This window comes from Thunnus albacares, chromosome 12 (genome assembly GCF_914725855.1).
Source record: "Thunnus albacares chromosome 12, fThuAlb1.1, whole genome shotgun sequence".
NCBI lineage: Eukaryota > Metazoa > Chordata > Actinopteri > Scombriformes > Scombridae > Thunnus > Thunnus albacares.
Window position 1 is genome coordinate 16270958 of NC_058117.1, and position 26726 is coordinate 16297683.

Genomic DNA, 26726 nt, shown 5'->3' on the forward strand with positions numbered 1-26726 from the left:
AACAAATGGCTAACAAACAGTTCTGATGTTAACTCTGTTGTTAATCATTCTAACAAATCCACACAAGCGTCAGGGAGTATCCATTCTACTTTTAAGGTTGCCTTAAATGAACACAAATCAGGTGCAGTGACATAGTTCAATTGAAGCAAATGTACCTTTTCAAAAATATTTGACAATAGCAAAACTTATGTTTTGTTAAATGGGCATGTCTAACTTTTCATAATAACTTGATACTACTCAAGTTTTTATGCTGTCCAGTTACTGTCTATAGACTTGCATGTTTTTCTGGTGCGCTGCTTTTAAAACTTTGTTCATCATACCATTAAATTAAACCACTGTCTATGTGCATACCACTCATGCTGGTTTCTAGAAAAATAACTGCTGGTATAAAAGAGGGAGGAGTTTGGTAGAGTTTCATGGCCTGATATTAGACTGATTCAATTTACACATTAAAAAAAGGGTAGTGCATGTATGTCCAGGATTTTTCAACCTGAATTTTTCCTGACCCCTAAGAGTGTGGATCAATTTTGTCTGCAAACACAGAATCCCTAAATTAGGAGGGTCAAGACAGGGTTTATGAAAGACTGGTTGCTGGGGGTATGATGAGGCAAGTCATAGCCCATGGTAGACAAAGTGGAGAGGTAGAAGGTACCGAGCAATATGGCTTGTGCAACAAGTTTTCTTAAGATTAAAAGGACAATGACACAAAACCAAGGATGTTCAATTATACTTAAGCTTTTATTTAGCAACAATAGAAATTCTGTTTTGATAGCCAAAGAGTGACATAACAGAAAAAAAAACTAACCTATAGCTATCCACAACATGAGAAATATTCAGTGCTTGATGGTGAAAGAGGTAAGGCTTGCATAGTTATAGAGATGCACATGCAATTATTGAAACTTTCGGTGAGATTTATGCGTACAGCACTAGGAATATCTAGTCATACTTGGCTATGGCAAGACCTTTATTCACACGCACACACAAATCTATATGGGCAGGGCAGCGTCCCTGCTTCAGTATACTGTAGCTATCAGAAAAAAGTGCTACTGCGTCTACAATCAGGTAGACATGTGCAACGGTTTTCATCTCTATACACATCTATACAGTAAGTAGTTGAGGGTTTGATATTTTTGACATTTATTTTATTATACAAAAAGTGTTATTGTTGTAGTATTGATCTGATATGGTAACATTTTACTTGCCATCATCTTTGCAGAGAAACAGGGATGCAGGGAAACTCCTAGACATGAGTTTACAATCGATTGCAATCGGGCAAATTTTGAACACATCCAGTTAAACTTTAGTTATCTTACAACTCTCATTGTACTTGGATGCAAGAACAAAGGCAAATTTATCCAAATGGTCTATTTTAATACTTTGCACCACATAATGTATGCACAAGTAGGATTAAAGATTCCTGATCAGTGAGCTTGTACTGCATCATGCACTCCATTGTAGCCGTGTCTGGCGGCATCACCACTGTGTGTCTGCAATGAAGCTGATGAGGAAGAGTTTTCATAACCAGCAGGAATTCTGGACAAACTACACACAATAAAACTGAGGTTGCTGTTTAAACACTCCATCTAACATGAAATATATGTAAAATACATTCTATTTTTTCCAATACATGTCTATACCATACTTATGTGGCCAAGAACCACAATAAATAAGAAAAAAAATAGCTTTTGTGCTTTATTGTTCACACAGGTCTATTGAAGAATATATAGTTCTTGGTTCATTCAGCGTTTTATGGGCTTTTGACAGCTTAAAGACAATTTTTAAGCATGTTTTTTCAAATTGAACTCAATAGCCGATCTTCTGTTCTGTATCAGCTTCTTTACATGGATTGTTTGTCTTTCAATTTCCCAGTGACCTGATATAACCCCCAGTCCAGCAGATAAAGCTCAAAGGTTGTAAATATATATATATATATATGTATCCATGTGTATGTTATCTGTGTGTTTCTACTTATTAGTAGATGTCGGGCAGTTGAGTGTAGTTCCTGTCCCAGTAGCCTTTCAAGTAGATCCAGTCCTGAGCTTTGGTGTAAGGGTTGGGTCCTTGCTGAAACCACCTGTGGAGTTTTAACAATGAGATTGATTCAATATAAATGCAGCGCTAGGAGTTAATAGAGAAAAAAAAAAAAAATCACAGCTGAATCAAAACACACACAAAAAGCATCACACTGCTTTGTTCAACTGGAAAAAAGGTTTTCTTGTTTTAAAGGATCCTGATGTGATTCTGATAATGTGGTTGTTTGTCTTCCTTGTTCAAACCAAACATCCAATGTCAAACACCAGTTTCTTCATGAGTGCCTGTGTCTGATATATACTTTAAATTAAAAATAACATGCAGTTCTGCATTTTGTCCTGAGGAGGGTGGTGTAGTGCAGCAATTCACACCAGAGCAAACAACAGCAAGAAAGCAAAGCTTTGAACCAAACCTTGGTCCGAGTGCAGTGTTCCTTCTCAATTATAATAAAGTGGACGGCATAGTTGGTAACACAGACAATAGGGAGGCAGTTAGTAAAACAGGCCTGAAACTGGAGCAGCGACATTAGATCACATTTCTCAGTGACTAACCTGTTTTTCCATTCCTCTGTTGATTTGGTGCGATTTTTCCGGGCCATTCTCTGTTTTTCCTCAAGTCTTTTCTTCTCTGCACTTGCCAGATCTGTAAGACATAGATACAGGAAACTGAATATTGCAAGAGATGGAATAAAGCTAGTGTGGCACTGTGATGGAAAGTCGCTCAGAACATTTATTCATGTACTGTACAAGTTACATAACAAACATATGATCACCTTTTAAATTATGATGCATACGTTCGGTGCAAAAGTCTCCTTCTTGTCAAGGCTTTTTAGTCTATAACTGAGTCCCAATCCCTTATTCAACATGAGAGAAAATCCACCAGTGCAGTAAGGATAATCCAGCTTTTTTTTCAAGGCAAATCAGTTTGTTTCAAGTATTTTCTACAATCAAGTTTCATTTTCACAATTCTAGCGCAGCAACATGCCTCATACTTTGTTTCAAGATACAGTCAGTTATTCAGACAGGTTCATTTAAATTAAAAACCAAAAAAATAATAACCTTTTCTGCACTAACTGATTTTTTTTTCATTTGTTTTAAACAGATAAGGTTTTTAGGACCAAATTATAGCCTGAATTGTCTTTCGTAAGACTGGGGTTTTTCCACTGTTACAGATTTAACTGCTCAACAGTATATAAAGTAGTTAAAAGCTCCATCTCCACCAGTTGCAACAGTAAAATGTTACTTTCACATTAATAATGATCCAATAAGAAATATAACAACAGAATGGGCCATTCTATAGTAATTAAATTTAGCTGAAAATATGTCTTCACTTTTACTTGAATATGGTCATACCTATATCTCCATTCTCCATGGCGCTAATGTCAGGTCTGAGGCGACTGTCTGTGGGTGGAATAACTCCCTCCATGCTCTTCTCTAGCTCATTTAACTGCATGGCGAATGAGGAGAATGCATAAAACTGCAACAGAGAATAAAATTAGCACAAAATTTCAACTTTGAACTTTGAAAGTATCATCATTTTGTTGCTTCTCATCATTGCGCTGTCTGTTTAAAGTATTTTTCATTTTTGAAATGAATCGTCCTCTGCCCCTTCTGTCCCCTCCTACCTTGGCTGAGTTGTCTGGTCGAGGCGTTATCTTCCAGATGAGCTCACTGCCTGGGATGACCTGGACCGTCTCAGCATCAGGTGGAGGCATCTCTTCTGGCTCCTCATCCACACTGCTCTGAGGCCAGAGGCACACAACACATACACTTAAGTTTAACTTGAACCAAATGGAGACAGAACACAGGTGACTTTGAACGCAGTAAAATGTAATACCCGTTTGCCTTTTTTATCCTCTGAATTCTTTCTGTCTGACTTTTTGTGGGCATCGAAGGTAGCGGGGTCTACTGTGTATAGGCATTCGGTCCATTTGCCATACATTGCACAGAGCTTCTTTTTGCTGCGAGCATACAAAGAACAGATGTAATAATAAAAACAGCGTTAGATGTCTTTGACTTTTGATACATCATCTCTGAGGATTACTGTTCTGATGATATTAACTAAAACACTGAAATAAACGGTCTTGTTAGGTGACAAGGTAACTGACAATATGGTAATTTATGACAGATTCACTCATTACTTTCAGGCAATACTGAACATTAGATAAAAAATGAAATCATTAATTACAGGAAGACGATACCTTTTATCTAGGATGTATCCTTCCACTTTATGGAGCTCCTTACCAAAGATGCCACAGGGTTTGAACGTCATGTTGCATCTCTCTCCGGTCCTGCCACAAAATGACAGACTGTTTACCAATTCTCTTTCACTGTTCGCCTTCTGCGAGTTGAAGCTTTCAAACATTAATTATCCTGCTCACTCTCTTCTATTCTAATGGCGACTGTCCCAGTTCTGCTCCCATGATCAATAAGCTAGATGTTAAAGTAGATCAACATTTCACTGCAGAGCGCAGAAAGAAAGATATTCATGCACCAAGCAGCACAAAAAGATGGGTATTTCTATTACTTGTGATTGATCACTTCCACGGTGCCGTACTGCTCAATCCAAAGCTGACCAACAATGATATTGTGGACACAACAGGTAGGGTTTGTCCAAGTGTAGGCTTCATTATATCTGTAGAGACAAAGAAGTAAAAGGTAAAGACAAAAGTAACAAAGCATGACACTATCTAAAAAGGAATTAGCACAGACTTAACAGTCTTAGCCTCTTAACATCCACCCTTTTTTTTTTTTAATTTTCACCTATTTGGCATACCCAAATGAAAAAGCTTATAACAGAAGAACTATGAGGCCAAAATGCATGTATTAGGCTCATTTGAAAAGGTATCATCTTCTAGTTTCTGGAAATGTGCTTGTTTAGCATGTAGCTAAAACACAACCAAAACTACATCAATTCAAATATGGCTCAAAAAAGTGTTTTTGGCCCTCATCTATAATGAGTCATATTTTGAATAACAATAACTAGGACATGCTTTATGCTAGAACTATGCAAATCACAAGCACATCTGTATCCAGGCCTTTGGGTCTAATCTTATGGGAGCTAAGGACTTTTTAGTTTGTGGTGTCACTGATGTGTCCCCAAACCTCTTCAAAACGTCTCCAAGTGGCCAAATTGTGCCAATTGCTTTTACTCATAACTGTGTGATGCTAAGCCGCTTACAACTGGCTAAAGCAGGTTGCCAGCGACCTGGTGGATGTTAAGAGGTTAAGACCTTGCACTCACTTGGGCAGCTCCAGTGTGATGATTCCCTTGGGCTCTGCTTCTATGCTCTTACCCCAAAACTTGAGTTTGGGATAGATGGAACCATGGAAGACAAAGTCCTCCTTGAGGCCCTGAGCGTGAAAGGCACTGACTGGAGGGTGATGGCTTACTTGCTCTGACACCCACCTAAAGCCCAAATCATCTCTGATGGAGAACAAAGACACAGTTGGTGCTGCAGGGAAGTCGACTAAAAAAGTACATCTTTACTAAATGCAAAATGTTTTGTTTTCTGATGACCATATTTGTGCATTTAATGTACTCATGAGTCCGTTGTCATACCTGATGAGCTCATATGTCTCCCCCAGTAGTGGGTTGAAGGGCTTCCCAGTCCTCTCCCACTGTGATGCTACAGCTGACACAGCAAATGCTGCAACACACTACAAAGCATTGACTTATGATGACGTGATTACAAGTAACTAATTAAATATTTGATAATGATAGGAAATTTAGTCAGTTCCATTATAGCTCAACACTGTTATATTCCACAAGAAGCTGACAGCACAAAATTTAATTACAGAACTCTACTGAATGTCTTGAATGAGATTACAATCTTGAATCAGACCTCAAATTAGAAACAACTGACATGTAATTTTGCAAATTAGTCCTCAGATTTCTATCTCTGTTTTTATTTAAGAAAGTAAACATGGGCATTGTGGTACCTTCATCCTCTCGACAGAGTCTGTTGTAGCATTGGCCTGGTGGATGAGGTAGGTGTGCTCCATGTATTCTGTTAGCCGCTGGAGGAAGCTGAGAGGCTCATTAAATACCACAGGCATGGCAATCTTTGACAGTTCCTGAAAGAGGAGATGAGGAAGATGAAAGGAACTGTGAGGAAACACATGCAATTGGATAAAAAAAATAGCTGCAATGAATCTTGTCCTTACAAAGTTGATATATAATATATAAATCTGTTAAATAATGTGTTTGTACACATGCAAATACTATAATGCCACAAATGATACATTGTCTTGGGTGTGTGAGATGTTCATGTGCGTGCATGCATGTTTTAGTGGTGTTACAAATTGACACTGTTCTTTGTCTTCTAACATTTAACTGTAATATCTCAGCCTAGTGTAAGGCCACAGGAGAAATCAGTTTTTACTTGATATGCACACACAGAGCTACTGCAGTGGTTTACGATAAATTTTTTAAAAAAAAGATGTGGTGAGAAATTACGAGATATTATCTTAACTCAACCACCACATAAAGGCACTATTCAACAGCATACCCCGTAAGTGTGTGTATTGACAGTACATATATCTATCTGTCTGCCCACTGAATTGCGTATGCAGGAATCATTAGCCACACCACAGTTAATTGGGGAATAAAACATTAATAGACATTATTAAATGTAATTAAATCCAGGCAGCAGCTGCGAGGATTGAGATCCCTTAGGACTTTTGGACACAGATACTAATGACTATTACTTCTAATGCTTCCAAAAATGTAATGAAGTGCAAAACTGATTCATTGCCAATACCCAACTTTTTACTCAAGTTCAGTCCTTATTTAACAAGACTGCTTTTTAAAAAAAAAAAAAATCTCAAGTCAGCATTTATTTTCTTAAAAGGGTGAATCTGTCTGAGGGCTGTCTGTTCTCACCATGCCGATGCATTTTTTCAAGATACTCCAGATGCTGACGTCATTCCTGGAGAACATGGGAGCCGGTAGAGATGTTCTATGGTACAGCAGTATAGAGAGAGAGAGAGAGAGAGACACACTGTCAACTATAAAACAAATACATAAACAAATAGAATATTTCTGTTTGTGCACATATCTTGTGCCATAAAAACTAAATGCAGTTCATTTTACACTACATTAATGAGAAATCATTCAATTTTTATTCTTTTTGCACAGTGTGCAATTTATAGCAGGCAAACACTGAATCCTTTAGAGCATGTGACCTGGTTTCCGTCATACTTAATTTACAAATATGGCACTGAGTACAAATTCTAATACTTGTGACTTTTTAGAAAAGCTATTCATTAAAATAATTATTTTGCCTACATAATAATATGAGTTTATACCATCTAAAAGCTACACAGTAGACAGCATAGCTTGACCCACCATTTGGGAACAATGTAATCTGACACCTGTAAGCTAATGAGCTTTCAGCTGGTCTAGTCAAGCCTCATGCAATACCCATGAATGGATGTGCAACTGCGCGCGTGTGTGTGTGTGTGTGTGTGTGTGTGTGTGTGTGTGTGTGTGTGTGTGTGTGTGTGTGTGTGTGTGTGTGTGTGTGTGTGTGTGTGTGTGTGTGTGTGTGTGTGTGTGTGTGTGTGTGTGTGTGTGTGTTGGTTTTTAAGACTGCTAATAAGATGCACTCCTTAAATTGTTCTTTTTACACATTAAGCTCGGCTCAAAAACAGTTCTCATTTTTAATAACAGAATTTCCACACCATTGAGAATTATGACGTAACTTGTACGCATGCAGCCATTTTCCTACTCTTTCTTCGCCTTTACTGCTTCGCTAAATTCAGTCTTGTTTTTAACTGAGTTTATCTTCCAGTCATGCTGGCAACTGTAGTGTGGACTGTTTTACAGGTATTCTGGCTGGAGGCAGATGGTGTCCTTGTTTAGAAATGAGTGCTGAAGCAACTACACAAATAAAAGCCATTACTTCAGCTAAATAAACAGAGGGGAAGAGGGCGGGGGTTTGCTCCATCTGTAGGATGAGCAGAGCAGTGATGCATGGTAGACTATACTTCTGGCCTAGTTTGTGCTCCACCAGCCTTTGCTCCAAAATACATTTTTGCACAGAGGATTCCTTTCATAAGACTTTCTTAAAGACTGAAACATGATAAATGGTCATCTATTTTCTAAGGTAAATCATATTTACTATCTACGTATCTATCTTGCTGATGAAGTACTCCAATTTTACAGAAAACGTTTCCCCATTTAGATTAGAAATATGGTCAGAAATCCTCTTTACCATGTGTCAGCTTTTCTAAAATATATGTAAAATCAATTTCTTAAGCAGAACTGCTTCGTTTAGAGGAGGCTGCTGAAACATGGACTTCAAAATTATTATTGCATACATGAAAATAAGTTATCTAAGCTGCTGTATTATTGTGGTCTTAATTCAAAGTTAAATAATTTGTTTTTTTTTTTAACATAATTGATGTTAGAATGTCATCATAGGAAGGTTAAGAGTGAAATGTTAAACATCTAAACTTGGGCCCGTCTACAGGCGAGCAGGGCCAGATGTATGTTTGAATGACAGGAGTAATTCCAAATAAACAGACACCTCTTAAATCTTTAATGCACAACACACACACACACGCGCGCACAAATATGCACACACAGCTAGTCAAGCCAGTCCCCTTTCCTCCAACTCTGTCTCTGAGCCAGCACATGCTAAATTATTCATGGATCACTTGTTGGATTAAGGAAGAGAGGCCAAGCCAGAATACAGCATCTATGGAAATGAAAGAGATTGTCCGATCTTCACGGAACAAGGCACCAAAACACTAAGAGCAAAGCTGATTGTTCGCTTGGAGAGTTTGATCTGTCAGGAAAAACAAAACGGGACTATTCTCTGTGGGTTTGACTCAAACAAAAACACCTGACTACAATAACAGACCGGAGAGGAAAGGTGGTATCTCATTACACCTACTCTGCCATTTACCTGCCTGACTTCTTGCTGATTGAGGTCTGCAACCTGCCAAAGTTATGCATGCTAAGAGGTCACATGTACAATATTACAGTTGATCATCAATGTATTAACTTTTGCAGTCAAAAGTCAAATTACTGAATCCTGCTACCAGCTATGATAATCTAAACAGGTTGTCTGTAGAGCACTCAGCACGACCATCTTTCCATTTCAACCGGTCTCTTTTCCATCATTTAAACCAATAAACGAGCATGACATCATAACTGGAACATGTCCCACCTGTGCTTCTTGACGCCATTGTGCTGGGCTGGTTGGTTGCTATGGTTACCCTCCCCTGACATTCCGGTAGGCCCCCTGAGTGCGTTGGTATGGCGGAGGCTGCTGCGAAGGGGGGTGTCTCTCCCCTCGTCCTCTTCACAGGAGTGACTGGCCACAGACAGGAAGCCGCTCACAGAGAGCTCCGACTCCGACTCTGTGGGATGATGACAGGGGGCAGATGCCGGGTCATGCCAAACACTCACACGCGCACACACACGCACAGGTTTCGAGTGGCTGGCTCAGAAAGCGCCAGCTCTGCAGCCTCGTCCGTACACTGTCCGCAAATAAGCACTTCTGCTTGAGTTCCTCTCCAACCCCCCCCCCCCTGCTGCCGGCCAAACCCCACCTGAGGATTGTGTTCCAATGAGAGGCCACGCAGAGGCTACATTTCCTCCAACATTGTTTGCTCTGAGCTTGCTGGATGATACTCCTCCCCAAGCCTGCACTTTCAGTGACATTACAGGTACTGTCACATACACAAAAGGAGGGGAAAAGTGTGGTGTTTGTACACTCTATGAAGGAGGAGCGTATATGCTGGTAAGTGTTAATTAGTACACGTACCTGTATTTGAATCATGAGATCAGAAATGATCATTTTTAGACGTAACAGCTGCATGGCTGTACTGTGTTAAATGTGGTGTCAGATACAACACTGTTCTATATAAACAAAGACATGTGATCACCCTCAGCTCAGCATGTGAAAATTCTCATATACTGAGCAGAGTTTTAAGTCTCATGGGTGGAGTGTCGCTGGCCAGTAGATAACTCAGGGCTATCTATGAATAATGCAACAATCCCTGAGAGAGATTGCTCTACAGTACACAAACATGTTGTAGGTGAAAGTCTACTGTACATAATCCCTGTAGTGAGGCTTTTGGCAAAGTTTGTGCGATCCATTTTTTTTTCTCCTTTACCTCAGACATGTTTCTGATGCAAATACTCTACATTGTTAACATTCAGTGCAGTAACCATTGTCAAATACTCTCTTCTAACTACTGATGAATTGAACTTGAAAACCTAAAGCAAAAAAAAAAAAAAAAAAAAAATTCCAGCTAATCACTTTCTCATTACCTTTGAGTATAAGAGAAGAGGACATTTGCAGTGTTGTCAGGGAAATCTCTGAGACAGAATGCCGATAGACTGAGTGTCATTGAGTACAACGACGCACGCGCGCACACACACACAGTTTGCGTAGCTGTCTTTGTCAGGATATTGCGCTGACTTCCATTCACTGTGGACAGCCTAACCCAAACCCTAACCTTAACCATAACAAATGAATGCTTTACTCTAACCTTAACCTAACCTGAATTCACACCTTACCCCTAACTTTAACCAGTACCTCAGAAATGTCGTTTTGGTCCCCATGAGGACTACTGGTACTGACAAGGTCAGTGTTTATACAGGAAAAGGTCCCAGTGAGGTAACAAAGACACACACAAATACATTTACCTAGGTCACTTTTGGGGAATTTACACAGACTTACCCTAACCCCAACCATAACCACTGATCAAAAATCAGCTTTTTACCAATTGGGGCTACAGCTTTTGTCCCCAATTGCACAAGCTGTGCAAGTCTGGTGTTTGTTCCTGAAAGTAAGCTAAGTCACACCCACACCCACACACACAGAGTACAGCTGTATTTCTTAACAATGCTTATTATTCTGTGAGTGTGAACTGAAAACTGTATGATGCTGAAACAAGATGTGCTGCTAGTGTTTAATCCAACACAAGTATATAAATGTGTGGTACAATTCTTTAAGTTGCTCTGTGGAGTTTTGTTGTAAACAAAGTTATGAGTGCATTCAGTATTACTCACCAAAGTGCGCTGCTGTGTGTATCAGGACTGCCAAATGTGTTGAAAGCATTTCCTTCCATTTTCCTTCCTCATCTAAACATTTGCAAAGCCAATTTTTAAAGGGGACATGCTGTATTATACACATTTACAGGTCTATATTTTTAATCTGGGGCTCTACAGGAATATCTGTATTATTTACAGCTCAAAAAAACTCAAAGTCCTTATTTATCTTATACTGACTCTCTATGCAGCCTCTGTCTGAAACAGGCCGTTTTAACTCCTGTCTCTTTAAGGCGTCCCTCCTGAGGAGCGCGCTCTGTTCTGATTTATCAGCTGCCCCTCGGGAGACTTGCTGGCTCCGGAGGCTTCGTCAACAAACATGCAACAAACTATAGGAGTACTCCTTTTTCTTTACTCAAAATGTCAACTTCTCAAATACATTCACACATGCTCGAGATGAAATCTGATCCGAAATATGAGAGTGGACGACGCAAACAACACATGGAAATCTCTTTAACGACAACCTTAGCAACAAAGGCTAAGGAACGGGTGGCCATTTATGGGCATGCACGACAACGCCGGCAAGGTAGAAAAAACTGTCATAAACAAAGCTATCGGAGCAGGTTAAAGCCTGGGTTTTTGACTTGCAGGAAGCATTTCTGCATATGTTCACCTCCACCTCCCAAGTTTTGGAATATTGACCATGTTAAGCATAGATATCTGCCATCATAACAGTATATAAATATAAACAGAAAATCACAAAGAACCTAATATTTCCCCTTTAAAATATCTTAAATTGTGTGTTGATTGCATCCATGTTTACAGGTTTGCATTCTTTGTCTCCCTTGTGTTGGTGGCACATCACATTACTTCTTTTCACTTTCCTGCCATGAATGGCCAATTGTTAGAATAGTGTGAAACAGACAGCAGGAATGGGTATTGCATTGTCTGCGTGATACAAACAAAACAGGAATCTGCATGTAAAAACACAGAGTACCTTTAAGACAATGGGAGGAATGAGCACAGCCCAATGAACAATGCATTTATGTCACTATCACCTTAAGTGGACAATTAGTAAAAGCGGAAAATGACGAGAGAAGATAATGACCAGGCTAAGAATCTGTATGAAAAACAAGATCCACTGTACTATACTGATGTACTGGTCTCAGTTGTCCAGCTGGGGGCTGCTGACCTGACAAAGCGTCATAGAAGTCATCTTCAGTGAGGGTACTGAGGGTGGACAACCTCCTGCTCTTACACAGGGACTGCTTGAGTTCGTGGTGCTCAGTTGCCAAAGTCTGCAGGGCCTCTGTCAGAGCTTTGTTCTTCTCCACCTCCTGCTCTAACTTCAGGCTCCAAACCTGGAAACACAGGCCCACCAGACACACAACAGACACACACCACAGACAAGGTACAGATTATGAAGAAAATACGCTCACATACTTTATTCTGATCCAACGTTTTTGATTGTGTACAGTACAGCCTGTGTTGCTAGCAAATATGTGACAGTGAAGGTTTGACTGATATGAAGGTATTGATTTGCTTCTGTGGTGACCGCGGTTGTGTGCGTCTTTGTGGTTCTGACGGCGGGTCATTGTTCTAATCCTGCCCACAGATCTGGTTTCCTCCAGTCGGAACCAAACACCCCAGTCTCTGAGAGCTCTGTAACCCAGGATTAAGTGTCCCTTCAGAGCAACCCGAGCCAGGCCACTGTGGGCCAAACCAACCAGATCAGTGTTTCCTATTGTCTAGTGCCGCTGTGATCCGTCCTTCTGTATCCGAACAGAAGACAGGCAACTAAAAAAAAAAAAAAAAAAAAAAAATCCACAGTCGCTGCCAAAAACACTATAGTATAAGATACTAGCATTAACAACAAGTAAAATTATAATTAATTTAATTTATTTAAGAACATTTTTATACTCAACTTACTAATTAAATGCATAAATAATATTATAAACCCAGAGAAAGATGCATTCACAAAAGTAAAGAAAGCGCACAGATCATTAAAAAAAATGGAGCAACCTCCAGTTTGAAAAATCCATGAGGAAGTCACCTTGAGGAAGAGAAACAGGAGCTTGTAAATCACACTGTAAATCTGAGACTACAAAGCAAGTGCAGCGTCTTCTATTAAAGATGAAAAGTCCAGCCTCATCTCTTATACTGACTGAAGCACTGTATGTGCAGCTATGCACAAAGAAACACCTGTCAATGTGGGTTATAATTCATTGACTGCAGCTGTGGTTTACTAATTTCCCTTTCTGTTATGTGGCTATAGCCATCATGGACACAATATTTTCATGGTTAACATGAAGATATGTGATCAGCAAGGCCAAAAAAAAAAAAAATTGTGTGAAATTTTAAGTCACGATTCTACTCAAGATTTTCATGTAGTGACATTGCCATTCAAGTAACAAATGTCAAATACATTTTAGTGTCTGTGTGGTTTTTTTAAGTACTCATTTTGATAAGGCTTTTTAAAATCATACTGTAAGACCATGTATAATATATATTATATGTACTATAGGTGAAAGTTATTCAAGGTATTCCATGGGAGGTTAGACTGCTTCAGATTGCTGTGTGGTGGAGATCTGGCAGTGAAAACACTGAGTGACATATTTACTTATTTGCTGATTTGATTTTTCTGATCAGCAAACTTCAAAAGCTGCCGATCTAGCCATTTAAAATGCGTATTGATCGATTCCAATAAGCGCATAGTCAGTCTGAGCCCCTCCAACTCCAGTTGAGGGCTTATAATGTAAATAGGCTACATTAATGAAATCTATAATGAGCACCTGATTTCTTTTGTGACTCAGACTTGACTCAGCAAAACTTCCACATATACACACACATACACAGTCATAAAGGTGGGGATGATTGCAACAACATGATGATCGTAACTCTCTGCAACAGAGAGCCATAAAACACCTCTGATTAGAATGTTTCGAGCTACATTAAGTTTATATGAACTGACGCATTCACGACTGTGCCGCATATCACCCCGTTTCCACAAATACTCACATCTGACACAACCACACTCGTACTCAAGATATCCATGATCATTTTATATGGACATTTAACCCTGCATGCTTGTAAAAACAGCACAACATGGACTCTATATGTATGTAGAATGTCTACGGTTTTTTCTGCAAGTGTGAAAGATGCTCATAAGCGGCTTCTTTCACACGAGGTTCAACAGCTGTCTGACACCTACAGTCAAGGATAAATTTAATACTTTCACTCTTGCTGTCATCACACTTGCTATACTGTCTGTTCTGTTCAGCCCCTTTAGGCCATGTTCTGTATGGGAATATACAGTATGGGTGAATCATATGTGAGAAACATACAAATCTCTATTGTTCTGTCCCTCAATACAGATACAGGAAAAAAAAACATTTTGACATTCAGTCATGTTTTTGACTGGATTAATTGATTAATTAAGTTAAAAGCGATGGAAAGTAATTTCAGCAAAATCCAGTATCTATATTTATCCTACTGTTCTAAAATGCCTGCACTGGGACTATCTGCCTATTTGCCAAAATATGGCCTTTAATGTGCTTCCAAACAACGACAGCAAACACACACTGAGGCATTGGCTAATAAGAACAACTTGCCATATAATAAATGCATAAAAAAAACTCCATAAAAAGATTCTTCTTGCAAGGTACCAGTTAATTCAAGCTTCTTTATAATTATATGGTGTAAAGTAAATAAGCTCACTGTGTGTCTGTTAACACTTCCTGTCCCAAAGACTTGTCAAAGAGCCCGTCCAGGAACAGAACACTTTGTTGTGTAACTATCCGAGCCAGCTCTTTTCGCTCTCACTGCATCCTCTCGCCTGAGCACAAACAGCGCTATTTTAAGCTCCGCTGAGGCTGTGTGCTGTAGTTGTTGTTGAAGCCTGGGAGGGATGCTTCTCCTCGGCCAACACCCCAAAGAATAATGCTTTTACTTTGCTCTAAAAAATTTGCTTTCCTGGCTGAAGGGAAAAGTAAATCTCAGAGGCAAATCTATTATAGCTCGGTACAGCACTCTGCAATGTTAACTCTATACCAACCTGTACATGAATGCACGGTGGCTGGGAGTTAAGCAATAAAAACATACATTTTATTCAAGTGTGATGTGAATGGTCACCAAAAGATGCAGTAACCATTACACAGAAATACTACCAGGTACCTACCTATACCATATGCACTCTTGGCTTAAAAAAAAAAGGTCAAAATCTCAAAAGGCAAGGTTAAATATCAGGTTTCTATTAGAGGTCTTATAAGACACAAGAAGAGGGAGGTCAGTGCAGAACCTACAGAAACATTTAGCCAGTGCCTAGTGAGTCTCTCCTGGGTGAGAGATGACAGTCAGTAGGTCAGTAACCCATGTGGTGATGGTTGAAGTAAAGGTCAAACGGCACTTTGTGTTATCTCTAATCCCCAGGGGTTTGAAGGGCAATCCGAGTTCTTACAGTCCATCGACAAAAATTTATGAATAACTGCAGAGACAGAGAGAGAGAGAAAAAAAAATACTATGCTGCCATTCTCCTGTCTTCACAGTGATACAAACTGACAGATCTGCTTATCTGTGTGTCACCGCTAAGTGGTTGCTTGCCGTAAGCCTCCATTTGTTTTCTTGACAGGTGTGGAATCCTGCTGTCTGAGAAATACAAAGAGAGGTTGAGGCTAATAAATTTGTGTTGTGTGTATTGAGACTCACTGTCACAACCCCCCCCCCCCACCAGGTTTCTGCCCAGGACTGTCAATTTGCAGTTCAATCTTCATGATGGTGTTTTTGCGTAGAGGCAAAGTTAGCAGCACAAACATCTCTACTTTTAAATGCCATGTGGTCACTAACCAGCCATACTGTGCCCTGCATGTACTGTTAAAATGTAGCATTCTTACTCGCATACTTAGCACATATACTTAGCGGACTAGTCCTGCAGCAGCTGCTGAAGTGGGTCAGACCACATCTACTCCGCTGAAGGGGGAATATTGTAATTGCAGCAAAACCCTTTGAGCTGTGAATCAAGCGCTTCTCTTACACATCTGCCTGCATGTCAAGGGAAAATAAAGCACGTGATGACTTTACGTTATGTACTGTAGAAAGCATGTGGAAGTGGCAGCCACAGAGGCATCTGTAGCAGGACAATGGGATGGTGGAATTAGAGTTAATACCGCCTGATACAGCCAATCTCAGCACTTGTAGGAAATATAATCCAGTTAGTACACATAGTAGCAGCGGCTTAGCATGAGAGGGGTGGATTTAACATGCTTGTTCAGACATTTCCTTACTATTACACAATCTGGTTATCAGAAATTAATTCAGCGTACACGGTTATGATTTTTTCGGTGCTTCTTCGGTGATGAGACCGAGATAAATGTCCTGTGATAACAACGCTGAGTTATTCCTTGTGATAGGACAGCAGCTGTTGCCAATTCATACATCAGATAATGTGGTTTCGCAATGCACACATCGCTGTATAAACATGCTGCACTTGGGAATCGTTGTGCAGTATTTAGGGCTGGGTATCGGTACTCAATACCTTTAGGGTATCGACTGAAATAACCCAGTACCAAGTAGTATCGAAACTTCTCCAGTCAAACAATACGTGCATTTGATCATTTTTGTACCCAGATCTAGGGGGAAAAAAAAGCCAATTTGTATGGTTTTGCTTGCAGCCAATCACTGCAAGCGTTCTTCTATTAAATAAAAATCATTTGGATGGGGAGGAGTGGTAACATTTTACACAACTGCATGCTTCCATTTGCATGATGAGTGTCCAATGAAGTACTCTATTGGTATTGGTATCACTTTAAGGGTATTGGTACTGGATATGCAGCCCTAGCAGTATTATATCCAACTGATTCCCAAAGAAGAGTTTTATTGTATCTGATAAAAAATGAATTTAGATATCTTCAACTTATACAAAACCACACACGTATAGACAGGATTTGTTAGTTGTGTCTCCATATGAAGTTAATCTTAATTCCTGTTTTTCCAGAAGTTTCCAGTCAGAAAGCTGAGGCACATACCATACTGTAATCAGCAATCACCAGACACAGTCTCAGCAAATTAAAATTAATAGGTGATGACCAAAAAAAAAAAAAAAAAAGACCAATATATGATCTCTCAGTTCTCAAGTCTAGGTGATACAGTAAGATGAAAAACAAAAGAGCAACTGTTGTGTTCAAATGGGAAAATTCAAATTTTTCTTATCTCAAAAGCTTAACTTTAAATATCACCATGTAAAAGAAGTCATCAATGCAACCTAATCTATGTAAAGTAGTCTCTCTCCATGTTCTACTTTGACTTAATTCATGACATTAAAAGCTGATCAGAGCGATGTAGCATTCAGTACCACTTTGAACATGCTCAATTTCACACTCTGAATTAAGATCGTTAAATCCATAGAAATGACCTCCGCATATTGATGAATAGCTGCTTATGCCAGCGCTTTAGACCCAACTCTTAAATCACCAGGATGAATCTATGCCATACTGGGACCAGCCCACTGCAAACATATCCCGTTGTTCATCTGACAGTAAAAAAAATGACAAGAGAAAAATCAGAGAATCTAACTGTTATATTTGTACCTGTGCAGATGCTGGATGAGAGTGTCGTCCCTGTCTCTTCCTTCTCCTGTGTTTGGATGCTCCACCATGTGGAAGTATGCCTGCGAGCGTGTATTCTCAGTGTGTGAGGTTGAATGCATGTATCTCCAGCTGAGCCCGTGAATACACACGCGCTTGAGTTCCCTCGCTCAATGCACAGCCTTTCCCTAGAGCGGCAGTGTGTGGATCCAAGTCCAAGGGGGTGTGTGTGTGTGTGTGTGTGTGTGTGTCTCTACACTGATCTGCAAGCTGAATGCAGACCTAAGCATAAAAGCGGATCTTGCCTGTGTCCTTCCTACACACATGCCACACCGTTACATTGTTACCCTCAAGGGCACAGCACAGCCACTAGGACAGGTGGACAGGGAAACACACGCGTGCACAGGCAAACTTCAAAGCTGATTGGTATGAAAGAGCTAATGTAAGGGGGAGGGGCTTGAGGATTTTGTAACCTTCACTATAATTCAATCAGCCAATAGGAGCACAGCACATGGGGGAACATGTAGGAAGGAATCAATGAGATGAAGATTCATACATGCTCAGTAAGCTCAAAATAATTACATCAGGTGCAGGATTGGAAAAGATTTGATATTACTAGATTAAACTTTAAAGTCAGATTTCACAGAAAATTGTCCTGCAACATTCAGTGAACACTTTTTGATGGTTCTGACTGCATTTAATTATGTGTGACAGTATAAATCTACTGCATCGTGTTTCTTAGTTTGCTCAGCCTTGTACATCCTAATCGACTTGATTAAAAAGATGAAAATATTACCCTACCTCCTCGTGTTTTGTCAGCAGTTCAAGGCAGAGATGGAGAGCAGCACAGGTTTCACTGGAGAGCTCACTGGTCTCTTTGGCTTTCAGTAGAAGAGGGGCAGCCAATACTTGAGACAAGGAAAAATAACCTATTCTCAGTGTAGATTCATATTAACTTAGACTGTTTACAATAGCATAAAATAGAGCTGAAACTCTACTTTATTATTTGCATTAGAAATTATCTTTACAAATAACAAATTTGGTCTACAAATTGCCAAAAATCTGTAAAGACATACCCCAAAATTACTTACTCTTCAAATTGCAAGCCTTCTAAATAACAGTCTAAAACATTCTCAATATGTAGTGACAGAAAACAGAGAAAAGCAGCAGATCTTCACAACTGAGAACCTTACAACGGCGCAATAATAAATGACTTAAATGGTTTATTGATTAAAAGATTAATTTTCTGTCAACTAATCAAATTATTTTTCCAGCACTGGTATTAGAATTGGGTTTGGACAGTAGAAAAGCTCTCACCATTATTCTCCTCATTCTTCACCATAGATAAAAATATTGACACTTCACTCTCCAATTTCAGCTGGCAAGCACTGGCAGCCTGAAAGAGGACAGGAAAAGAGAAGCACTTGAACAGTGATGCATTAATATATAATAATAATAATATATAAGCACTGAAAAGCAGTAGTTACTTTCTGTTGCATGATACTTTTTTACCTTACAAGTTTTGAGCTTAATCTTACCTGAAGGACTTGTGTCAAACTCCCCACTGCCGTGCCACCATCACCATCATCAGTAATGTGTTGCTGGGTGCAGTGGTAAGTGCTATAGGATGAGTGTGCCTCAAAAGCGTCCAACCATCTCTAAGAGGACAAATACCAGTAACATTTAGTATGTGTCTACTTGTGCAGATACATTCAGACAAATCAGTGGGTTGGGGGTAAAGGTGAATCTCATCTCACTTTTCTTGTTGCCATTGAATCTGTCTTTGAGGAGACCTTAAAATAAAGTACAGTGTCATCAAAGCACCTGAGCATGAAGACACAATGATCCCATGGTTTGACCTGGAATGACAAAAAATACATAAATAAATAAAACTCACTTACAGCAATGCTCACTGCACTAGATGTCAAACACCATCATGTTACAAGTTGAATGTGATCACAACTGAAACATCTGACAACAATATTTAGTGGTCATGAAAAGGTCAATTGGTTACATGGAGTCTGTAATCTCTACTACCTACCATGCAGTAGGCTTGTGTTAGAGACTTACAGCCCTGTTTCCGGACACCAGCCTGTGCATCAGCCCTGGAAAAAGAAACAGATGGAAGAGCACATTGACAAAAGCCTTCAGGCATCACACTCCTGGCACATAATATACAGAATTAAGACAATTCAGTAATCGCTGTTTAAGCTCCAGTTTTCACTGTATGATTGCTAAACTAAAAAAAAAAAAAAAAGCAGACTCCATCTCAAAGAAGAATTACCTGGGGAAAATAAGAATAAATAAATAAATAAATAATAGTATATACTTTTAGCTTTAGAGAACTGCAAACAGAAAAAGTTATCTCACTGTCTGGGGTACCAGGAGAGAGTGCCATCCTCAAGTACCACCCAGTGGGATCGCCATCCCAGAAAGCGTGAACTCTGTCAGAGACACATAGAAGTCAACAACAGATAAACTATGTAGCAAAAGTAAATGATATGTATAAATATATCATGTGTAGATGGGGAGAACGCAATATGTACTTTAAACTTTTGTAGTACTGAATAATAACGAATGAAGGATCTGTACTTCATTTATGTATCTAATGATTATACTGTGTTTAAATCCACAGGAAAAAGGTGAAGTCTGCACCCCCAACTGTGGAGAGGACTGAACAATAACATTTCCTGGCCTGTTTAGAGAGGACAAGAATACACTTTAACATCCGGGTACCTTCCAAAGAGGGCCTTCAATCTTCTGCACTCCATTGCTCACATCCTAGGAAAAAAAAAACTCAATTGAGGTTTTATTTTCAATTATAATAAAAACTGTGAAAGGTGATTAATATACAGTATTTGTACAGTATTTGTTAATTTGCTTAACAGCTTTATGCTTAGCCTTTTTTCATTTGCCATGATGACTATGCAATGCTCTGGATTAAAGCAATGCCAGGCTCATGTGGCATCCAAGCAAGAGCAAGAACTGCTGACTTGCAAGGCTTTTTTCTCCAAAGTGAGAGAGAAAATGCTGAAAGGTAATTGTGTGCACATCCCACCCTATATTTGGGCCAGGTGCAGGATAGCAAAGTCCACTTTTTCCTAAAATGAAAAAAATCTAATCTGTGACTAAGGGGCTGTAGAAACCAAGTATTGATTTTCAGCACAAAAAAAATCATTTATTAGGTCATGGAGTGCCCAAATTTGGAATGTTTAATCCTCTAGGAAACATGCAGGAGGAAACTCCTGTTTCACAGAAATCTGATCATCAGAGTTTGAATTGTCCTAGCTATATTTTGGCCTGATGGTGGCGCTAGCAGAGATGCCAGAGGATCACCAAAATAATTTGGAATCATTTTGTGGACTGTGAGTCAAATTCCTAATTTAATATTAGTGTAGTGTGGAGTTGATAGCTCAAGCTGGACAGCACAACTGTCAGACAGAGACCAACAGTGCATGTTGAAAAAATAAGCTACCGTACCGTAATTGGCTCCTTCCAAGGAAAAACCTACTTCAAAAGGAATGAAAGGTGAATAGAAATATGTATATAATATCTGATACTGTTCTCTGTCCTCACCTTGTTTTGATAGGCTGCTAGAATCTGTTTCAGTTCATCAGTACGGACCAGGTCCAGTGCTGTCTGTTCTGCAACACAATCAGCCATACAATAAATTATTATGCACCTTTAGACACCACAAAGAAAAAAAACTAGCAGAATGTAGTCTTTACCATACCTGTACATATGAATGTTTAACTGGTTAGATGCCATCCTACTAAACATTAGTGCACTGATAAAACATTAGAGTAATGAGGTGATTTTGAGAACATGTTTTGTAATATACAGTACCATTGTTGTTCTTGATACTCGGGTTGGCTCCAGATTTCAGCAGCTTTATAATGCACTGCTTCTGCCCTCTGTAGGCAGCACAGTGTAAGGGCGTATTCCCCACCGAGTCCCTGCAGTCAATGTCCACAGCTTCCTTTCCACTGAGCTAAGAATGTTGAACCAGAGAAAACAACTTAACAAAAGCAGAAGAGAGAACATTTACACATCCAGCTGCATCAAAACTTGTTCACACATATCTGAACTATATCTACCTTAATCCATGAACACATTTTACATTATATAGGCTTATCGTGGCCTTGATTTAGTTATGCCAAATGTTTTAAGATTCCCAAACTTTAGACTTGCTACCTACCAACAGAACCTCAGACCATTCAAACCCTATTATATAAAGCATGTAGGATTTTTGCAACCGGTACATGGACAAATACAACTGTAATCATGTAGTTTGTGCAGGTTAACAATGGCAATCTAAATTGCAAATATGTGCATGCTTATTTATGTGTGAAATATTATAATTAAATTAAGAAAAATGCAGTGAAATGGATTTTATTCTGCTAAATTTCAAAGAAGACCCAGATGCTAACCAGCTTAGACAAAGTGGAGATGTCCCCCTCTCTGCTTGCGTCTAGAAGCCTCTCCTGCCGCCGCCTCCCCTCCCTTCTTTCTGCAGCTGCACAAACCAAACAATATATGAGAACAAGAGCACCCGATCTTAAGTCATGAGAAGCCATTAGCCATTTTTTACTCTACCGTTTCATACCCTCCAGCATGGTAATGATTTCATCATCGTCTGTGACATCTTTAGGGATTTGAGCTGTTCCATTGATTATGTTGGCACAGGCGTCATACCGCAGCAGCAGCAGAACAATCTCCTTAAGGGGCCAAAATAAAGAAAATATAAAAATCTGACCATCACTTGTCACACTCACAGTGGTGAAAGTCTGTGATAGTAATTCCAGCTGACAGTAGTTTGGAAGAAGGCACACTACAAGTTAAGAGACAGCAACTCTCCTTATAATACATGAGCTGACAGGGAAGCAACTCTATTTTTTTTTTTTTTAATCGCTTTACCTTTCTTCCGGTGTAGGCTGATTTGTGTAGAGGTGTGTCACCCATGTTATTCTGCACATTCACATCAGCACCTGCCTGCGAATATGTTTCAAATCACACACTTCAAAAGAGCCACTGAACACAATATACAAAGCAAGGTGCAAATCATCCACTGTACAGCTCTCTCACCTTGAGTAACTCCTCCACAACATCCCTGTGTCCAAAATAACAGGCCAGATGGAGAGGTGTCCATCCTGAACTGGCTTTAGACCTGGCTACAGAGGAAAATGAACTCTCCTAACTACCTGAAGATATGCTAGCATGGTAGCATCTTTCTTTTTTTTCCACTTACATCTGCAGTTGATGTTGAAAGAGCTGCTTTGGTCAATCCTCAACTGAAGGAGCCTCTGTATATGAGAACAACTGCCCTCTTTAGCATAGACGAGAAGCTGCTCCTCAAGTGTGTCTGCCTCCATCACCGCTTGAACTTTCTGTGGCCCAATATTAAAAATTGACGTCAAATCTGTTCAAGACACACTAAAAACAGTTAGCTTCTCCCTCTAAAATTAATTCTTAAACAATAAATCCATAGGCATGGCGTGTCTGTTAGTTTATTTAACCTGTTCACTTGTTTTTGGCTTGAGTGTCAATGGGAAACGTTTTTTTTTTTTTTTTGTTGAAAAGCTACGACGCGTTTTAACAGGCGACCTGTGGGGCTGAAGTACTAACTGCACAGCAATTAGCTGGTTAACTCAACTAACTAGAATGACATAATGAGATAGCAACTTCACACTTACAGGTAAGGATTTTCAACTAATTCACTAAACCTTCGCAGACTTTAGTTCAGTTTAAGCCGAGCTGAGACAACACAACACAACTTCACACCTGAAATATGATCATTTCAATCAGCTGACAGCCGCTGGCAGCAGTCATGTGACCGAGCTCTTGGCTACGGGTGTAAGCAGGGGCGTAGCTGGGATTTCCTGCCACCCTGCACATAAAGTTACAGTTTTTCTCAATTGCTGAGACCCATTTTCTGAAACACTTGTTCTCTAAATATTAAGTGCAAGCACCACATTTTTCATACTTTGCAGAACCCCAAAAACCCTGATATTGTCAAAAGTTGCCACCAACAGTGTTTCCACATATTTTCAGTGGGAAGCATGGATGTATATCTGGATACAGCGTCGGAGGCGGGCCCTGTTCATTCCAGTGAAAGTTGCTCAGTGGTGCATGAAGCCAAAAAAGTTCAACTTCTTCCGCATTACATTACTGTGTGGCCCATAGAGCTAGTGCACTAGTGACTTTCGCCGGCGGAGTTGGCTACTTCCGGTTTAGCCCTCTAGCTAACGTGAATGGGGATAAAACAATTCAATCATGCGGCTCTTCTAGGCTTTTGAAATGTGATCGGACCAAATGGATCAAATTCTGATGGTGAGACAAGTCATTTCGCCGGGGTTGTGATGCACAAAAAAATGTATCCGCTGATTTACAGATGTCTCTTTCACAATGTAAGTCTATGGCAAAAAGCCTTTTTGGGCCAGTGTGCATCCCCTGACTTTGTAATTACATGGTTTGGCCGCTATGTCAAATTTGCTTTAAAGCCCGGCACTCTTCCTGTATCCAGTTCTTTTTATACATCCATAGTGGGAAGTAGCTAAAACCTGCAGGAAAAGTCGATGGATTTCGCTAGATGATGCAACGTGCTAATTTGCATACCTCTGACATCATGACGTAGTTACATTTAAAATATTTTAAAAAATCTAAAGAAAATTAAGTTAAATTAAACTAAACTGACTATAACTAGCTATATCATTAGCTATTTTTTTCAAGCAGCTCCTCAGTGTGGATCTGAATCTACCTCTAATATTAAGAAACTTTTATGCGGGCTGTTCAACTTTAACTGAAGTATCATGAATAGAGAGATGATTATGCTCTGGAATAAATTCACTGTTGTCTATTTTGACAAAAAAAAACAACCCAAAATCAAACTTAAATAGTGAATCATTTAGAATAAAAACAATTAGGATCAATGATTGGTCACTAGGTACACACATTCACAGCTCATTTACGACTCTGGCTGATGATTTTTCCACTGAACTGCTGCTCTGTCCCACCCACTGAGCATTCAGCAATCAACATAGCCCCACATGAGCTCTTATTCACTGAGAAATACTGGCAACTCCCTTCAAGTAGTGGAGTTAAGGTCTGTTCAAAAAGTTGCTAGATGTGTCACTAGATGCTTTTTTTTTTTTTTTTTTTTAAAAAGTGCAAGTCACTTAAAGTTGGGAACACTGTTTCTGGCCACAGTGGCCACCCTACAGACTACAGTTTTTCTCAGTTGCTGAAACCCATTTTATGAAACACTGTTGTTCTCTAAACATAAAGTGCAGTCACCACATTTTTCATACTTTGCAGAACACAAAAAGCCATTTGTCAAAAGTTGATAACTGCCAGTGCCACCAAAGTGACATTTCCTTTTATCATTGCTTACTTTAAGACAATCAAATGTCAAAGGAACTGTGTGACGGAGGATATTTTGTTGTCTTTACGTGATTTCTTACAGTAACTCAAGTCAAATATCCGCTAAAGCTAACTGAGTAAACTCATGACTGGCTTTCTTCTATTCACAGTAAGACTCAACACTTCAGTGGCTATCCTAACACTCCTGTATATCTCATCACAACATTTTGTATGTGATGTCATTCCTTTGTGTGCACATGTGCCTCTGACCAAACTAACATAGACTACAGAGAACGTTTACATTTCTTCCCTTACGTATATTTCAAGCCTGTTGTCCATGTCTGATGTTTACCTGCTCCATAGGCTATCCAGTAACTGTGTGGCACCTACAAGAACCCAGTTTCACCCTCTGTGGTGTAATGTGTTTGAGAAATGATGGCTGAGGAGTTGCCCTGTAAACCACATTTGACAACATGTGATAAGTTGCACTAATAATGGAGGATAAACACTAACTGAGTCTGAAGATTAACCTGTTCATCTCCTCATCAGTTCTTTTGGTATTATGTCAGTGTTAGAATATGAAATATTTGGAAATATGAAACATTTATGTTTGAAAGATTATGATGGTTGTGTGCAATATTTTGCATGTAAAGATTTACACAATCAGCATGTTGACAAATGTGCTGAAGAGCAGTACAAACCATTAGAAAAGCGATAATCCACTTTGGAAACGAAGGCAAAACACAAGCAACAAAAAATGCATAAAATGGTTTGAGAAAATGAGCTGTGGATTTAAGAATCACAGTGTGTTGAGAGTGATGATTTTCATTCAGTGTAAATTGTGCCAAAGCAAGTGAGAAAAACTGTAAATGATAATCATTTTTTTGGAATTAAATTCACACATATTACATGGGTTAGAAAATTATTATCTTCTCTGTCAGGCTCCGGAGTGTTTTATTGCTGGTGCAGGAGGTAAAAATGTAGGACATTCATTTATTTCTGTATATTAGTCATTGAAGCATATAAACACATTACTTTTGAAAGTTTTTATGATTTTACATTCATTCTCAAAACATTATCATTAGTGCTGCTCTTTTTTTCTCTTTTTGACTGCAGCTGCTTCTTAATTGGTGGAACACAATGCTGCTGCGGGCGTTTGTGCTCTGTCTCAAATAATCTAATAATGTTCATGTTAACAACATTTTCAGATCAGATCTAATTATCCTTGGGTTCATGTGAATTGGGTCTGACTTCCTTTGGATTAAGTCTTTCTTTTAAAATCCCATCAAACCCCCACACTTGCCAAATTCACTCAAAACACATATTGGAAGTGAAAACAAAGGTTAACTTTAAAATGAACTACCTAAACTTGTCACACAAATGTATGAGAGTTTGCACTTTCTGTGTTTTTCTGTGCCATTAGTGCATTTCTGGTTCAGTCCTTTTGTTTTAACTTCCAAATAAATTTGTTTACATATCTGAACTAAATTGAGAATTTGTTCATCCTGTTTAATCATTTCACCGCTTGTGTTGCTTCCTATTTATTATAGCAATGTCACCATGTTGCTAGATCTAAGTAGTTCAGTGAAAGAACATTACTGTATCATAACTGTATTATGTTTACTTCCTTCCCGTCTCTTGTTATCATTATCGGAATTCTGTGCTCAATATAGACTACTGTTGATGCATTGGAAATAAAATCCTCCCTCATGCACACACTATTTCCAAATAGTGGTTCTTTTCCAGGTC

General features: G+C 39.2%; 1 protein-coding gene across 10 annotated transcripts; it reads right to left on the reverse strand.

The window, feature by feature from the left end:
* Positions 1–719: 719 nt before the first annotated feature.
* Positions 720–23576, reverse strand: LOC122993391 (oxysterol-binding protein-related protein 1-like). 10 transcript variants are annotated; one of them, XM_044367524.1, is made up of 29 exons: positions 23400–23576; positions 22867–23005; positions 22704–22789; positions 22536–22610; positions 22225–22336; positions 22049–22134; positions 21465–21609; positions 21195–21262; positions 20355–20399; positions 19989–20062; positions 19660–19723; positions 19376–19477; positions 19157–19276; positions 18936–19014; positions 18420–18526; positions 12233–12401; positions 11062–11133; positions 9209–9401; positions 6916–6991; positions 5973–6107; positions 5593–5690; positions 5275–5457; positions 4558–4665; positions 4232–4321; positions 3868–3991; positions 3656–3772; positions 3384–3507; positions 2583–2673; positions 720–2074 (listed from the first exon to the last, which is right to left on the reverse strand). In XM_044367524.1, the coding sequence occupies exons 1-29, from the start codon at positions 23511–23513 to the stop codon at positions 1972–1974; spliced, it is 3099 nt and encodes a 1032-aa protein (XP_044223459.1). In that variant the 5' UTR covers positions 23514–23576; the 3' UTR covers positions 720–1971. The 10 variants fall into 10 exon arrangements, with proteins under 10 accessions (XP_044223459.1, XP_044223464.1, XP_044223462.1 ...); XM_044367529.1 differs by having other exon boundaries at positions 22867–23037; positions 23400–23462; XM_044367527.1 differs by having other exon boundaries at positions 23312–23402.
* Positions 23577–26726: the final 3150 nt, after the last annotated feature.

Coding starts and splice junctions, on each gene's coding strand:
- LOC122993391 (XM_044367524.1), bottom strand. CDS start 23,513: ATGTGCAGGGTGGCAGGAAATCCCAGCTACGCCCCTGCTTACACCCGT. Junction 12,402..18,419: donor TGCTGACAAAACACGAGGAG/GTAGGGTAATAT, acceptor CTGTGTTTCCAG/GTTTGGAGCCTGAAGTTAGA. Junction 3,992..4,231: donor GGATACATCCTAGATAAAAG/GTATCGTCTTCC, acceptor GTATGCTCGCAG/CAAAAAGAAGCTCTGTGCAA.